Below are 4,078 nucleotides of genomic sequence, written 5' to 3'. Positions count from 1 at the left end.
TGTAAAAAGCCTGGACACCAAAATGACCCATCATCTGTGTCAGAACATTAGATCAAGGCCAAGAACTTATACAGGGAGCCAAAAAAAGTGTGTTCAAAAGTAGTTCTAATTTGGGCAATCAGCTGATGCTGGGTCTTAGGAAAATGATGATGGAATAAACGTGCTCACATACAGGTGTTTCTAAAAACACCAGGCAAGGCAGGAGCCCAGCAGCAGAGAACACATGAGGAACTTAACTCAGAGTGTAGGGCCAGGCCCCAGGCAGGCTGGGCAATAGGAATAAACGTTCATTGTTGGCTGCATAACCAGTTGCCTTGGCGTCGACTCCTCTGGATGAATTCAAATCTCCAAGCTTTCGATCAGCAGCTTGTTAACTGTTCGTACCACTCAGGCACTTTTGAGTCTACCCTGGCATTCTACTTCCAAAAACTCAGCCACTGAAAATTCTATGACGCACAGTTCTACTGTGACACACATAGGGTCTCCGTGAGTTGGAGTCAGCTTGACAGCGACCATTTTTGTTGTTGTTGCCTGGATAAATGGGAACTCAGTAACTAACAAATGAGAGTTATCACCAGTGGCCACCAGTCATTTCCAACTTACGGTGATCCTCATGTGTCAGAGTAGACCTGTGCTGCCATAAGGTTTTCAATGGCTGAGTTTTGGGAAATAGATCACCAGGCCTTTCTTCCAAGGTGCCTCTCAGTGAACTCAAACCACCAATCTTTTGGTTATCAGTGAGCATATTAACCAACAAATTAGATTACAAAGAGTTTATAAAACGGCAGCTGGATACTAGTTAGAAAGGTGATCATTCATTTCTTAGGAACCCAAGTCAGTAAAATGAACAAAGAGATTGAGTTAATACTGAGATGTCAGCAAACTACTTCCCCCTAGTTCTCTATATTCACCTGTCAAGGAAGAGTCAGGGATGGGTCAAACCTCTGGATGCCAGTGGCTCTGCTAGGGACATTAAAGAATTACAAAAATAAGGAGCCAAGCAGGTGGTTAAAATAATTCACATTCTGGATATATATAAAGTATGAAATGATTGTTTTCCATCCTTGTAAACAACTATAGTTGCTAAGTAATTACACCCACACTCACCCCCAATGTCCATATCATCCATATCACCCTATAACTAAGCAATGCAGAGGTGTTAACCAATTAGAAAACTATTGTTCAAAGTACAATACAGAATCACTGCAGTTGATTCTGGGAATTCGAATAGAGTCTTATCAAACAGTTCTGAAAAAGAGGTATATATATATAAAAGAATTTCCTCACAGTATTATGTTTAAAATAAACCAGTTATTTCATTAATTTTTAAATTGTTCATTAATTTTTAATTATTTCATTAATTTCATTAAGAAATTACCTGAATAACTCAGGTCAAAAAATTTCCCCATAAGTACCCACCCAAGTGAGACTCATTTTCCTTCTCTTGAATTATCAATATAATCGTCTTCTACTTTACTTCTCTATTACCAACCTAGGCGAAAGCTAGTATTTGATTGATTTTAGTCTTAGTCACCAAAATTAGTTGATGTTTTCAATATCACTGTCATAGCAAGGACAGTTTATCCCACTCAAACATGACAACATTATAAAATGATCAATTGGTGGCAAAATGTATCTGCATTACATATTCCAACAACAAGAACCTCCTGCACTGTTTTCCAAAAAAGTAGAATGATTATTAGAATTGCAAACGTTTGTCACATTCCATTCTAATTTCCTTGCTCCTCTAACTAGGCACCAACTCTTGCACTGAGTTAGGAATCAGCCTCTTGGTCTCAAAAGAAATTCACCCTTCTTCACTCCTGAGGTTCACCCTTCAGCCAAAGATTGGACAGGCCCATAAGAAAAAAATGAGACTAAAGGGGCACACCAGTCCAGGGGCAAGGAGTAGAAGGCAGGAGGGGACAGGAAAGCTGATAAGACGGAACCCAAGGTTGAGAAGGGAGAGTGTTCGCATGTCCTGGGTTTGTTAACCAAATGTCATAAAACAATGTGTACTGTTTAATGAAAAGCTAGTTTGTTCTGTAAACCTTCATCTAAAGTACAAGAAAAAAAAAAAAAAAAAGGTCACCCTTCTGAATAATGAGAGCCTTTGCTTCATTGTACCACTTTACCCGTGCTAACCCTTCCCTTGTTTAGACCCCTGGATCTTCAGACTTTAGCCTTAGATAGAAGCTATGAAGGCATGGATGGTTCCACTTTACCGTTTTCAGAAAGCCTCACCAATCTCCCAATGCTCCAGCCTTTTCTTCCTAGTTACAAGGTTGTAACTGGAGCTGAGGTCCTCAGTGCACCAGTCAAAAGCAGCAGCTCGGCTCCAGAATGCCCGACGATGACATAAATCTAGGAAAAAGTTCCTGGAAGATAAAGTTATTTCCAAAACTAACATTGCCCGGAGGGTGCTTAGGGCGCACAGGTGAGAAATCCCGCTCCTGTTACTCTAACCAGAAACCACTACCTGGTACTCCCGTCCTCTTTTTTCCTGTTGTCCACGCTGTGAAAACAATATGTTTTAGCCTGCGTTTCTTGCACCACCCAAAAGGTCACGCACTGGGCAACCCAAAGTCATTTCCCAAAGACTTTTACTCTAAAGCTCACTTTCTTGCTGTTCCAGATTCTAAACCCACTGCTGACTGGGTGGTGGCTCCAACAGGGATAGGTGTCAAGGGGAGGTAAGGACTCCCCACAGAAAATGGGCCACGGTATCCCCGCTCCTCCGCACCGCCAGTCGAACCCTATTAACTTTTTAAGACCGTCCTCGTGGCACTGTGGCTAAAGCGCTTGGCTGCTAACTGAAAGGTCCGCTATTGGAACCCACCAGGCGCTCCTGCTCCCCGGCAGAAAGATGTGGCAGTCTGCTTTCATAAAGATATCAGCCTTGGAAACACTATAGGGCAGTTCTACTCTGTCCTATAGGGTCACTATGAGTCAGTGTTTTGTTTTGTTTTGTTTTTGGTGTTTACCAGAGGGCAAAAATATTTTAGGCAATATTTGGTATACTTCAAGCCCACCCTCCAACCTCCTGTCCCAATACAGTCTTTTCATCAATCTGGGTATTTAGGTCGACATTCAATTTAGTTTGAAAGTGGTTGGCCTGAATTACCTGAATAATTTAGATTTTACCCATTGAGTACAAGCTAAATTGTAGGTGCGTTGGAAAAGAGAGCGTACAAGTGCCCAAAGTCATTCTGGCTCCAAAGTTCGAACTTCTTCCTTTTTTTCATTTCCACTCCTCCCTAGAAAAGCTTGGAGTCCCCTCCGAAGAGCACAGCTGCAGGCGGGACCCTGTAACTCTCCTCTCCCTGATACCCTTGTGTGCCGCAAGCCCTGGGCCTCTGGAAAGATCGGAGATACCCTCCCCTCAGCGTTCCCTCGCGCCCGAACGGACCTGACAGTGCCGCCGCCCAGCTGGGCACCTGGAACCCCGGCGGCCGCGCGGACGAAGGAGCAAGGCCGACACCCGGCCCGGCGTCCACGCAGCTCCAAGCCCTTCTGCCGGCTGCAGCACCTTGCCCGCCGAGCCGCGCCCGGGGAGCTCCGGCTAGTGCGGGGCCGAGCGCCCGCTGCGGTGGCGTCACACCTCTTGCTCGCGGGAGAAGCCCCAAGGCTCTCGGTGCAGCGAGAGGCGCCCAGGCTGGAGCGCCCCGGCGGTGCTGGCCACGGAGTTCTTCAGCTGCTTGATGACCACGTAGAGCAGGAGGAAAAGTAAGAAGAGCAGGAAGAAGAAGAGCGCGAGGTAGAGCAGCAAGTTGAGCTCCCACTCCATGCTGGAGGCGCCAGCGCTCGGGGACCGTGAGCACTCGGCTTCGGCTGCAGCTGGCGGGCGAGGGGCGCCGCCCGCACTCCCACCTCCGGTCTCCTCCGGCCCCGAGGGAAGGCGCCTCGCCTTGCGCTCGGACGCCGGGGTCCGCGTTCTGCCTCCCCCAGCTCGGAGGAAGCGCGCGGAAGAGCTGGTGTAATCCCCGCTCCGGCTCTCGAGGCAAACGAGGAGCCTCCAGCGTCTCCAAGATCCTCTCCTGCGCTCTGAGGACGCGATCGGGTTTTTCTAGCAGCGAAC

The 4,078-nt window shown here is 47.1% G+C and overlaps 1 protein-coding gene across 1 annotated transcript; it reads right to left on the bottom strand.

The window, feature by feature from the left end:
- Nucleotides 1-3,595: 3,595 nt before the first annotated feature.
- SMIM43 (small integral membrane protein 43) lies at nucleotides 3,596-3,787 on the bottom strand. The gene has a single exon (XM_064286271.1). The coding sequence runs from the start codon at nucleotides 3,785-3,787 to the stop codon at nucleotides 3,596-3,598; it is 192 nt and encodes a 63-aa protein (XP_064142341.1).
- Between the last annotated feature and the right edge of the window lie 291 nt (nucleotides 3,788-4,078).

The sequence above is a fragment of the Loxodonta africana genome, chromosome 5 (assembly GCF_030014295.1).
Source record: "Loxodonta africana isolate mLoxAfr1 chromosome 5, mLoxAfr1.hap2, whole genome shotgun sequence".
Taxonomy (NCBI): domain Eukaryota; kingdom Metazoa; phylum Chordata; class Mammalia; order Proboscidea; family Elephantidae; genus Loxodonta; species Loxodonta africana.
The sequence above is the reverse complement of the archived record's forward strand: the minus strand, read 5'-3'. Positions and strand labels throughout refer to the sequence as shown.

Bases quoted from the DNA above. Each gene is read 5' to 3' on its own strand.
- SMIM43 (XM_064286271.1), bottom strand. From the start codon at position 3,787: ATGGAGTGGGAGCTCAACTTGCTGCTCTACCTCGCGCTCTTCTTCTTC.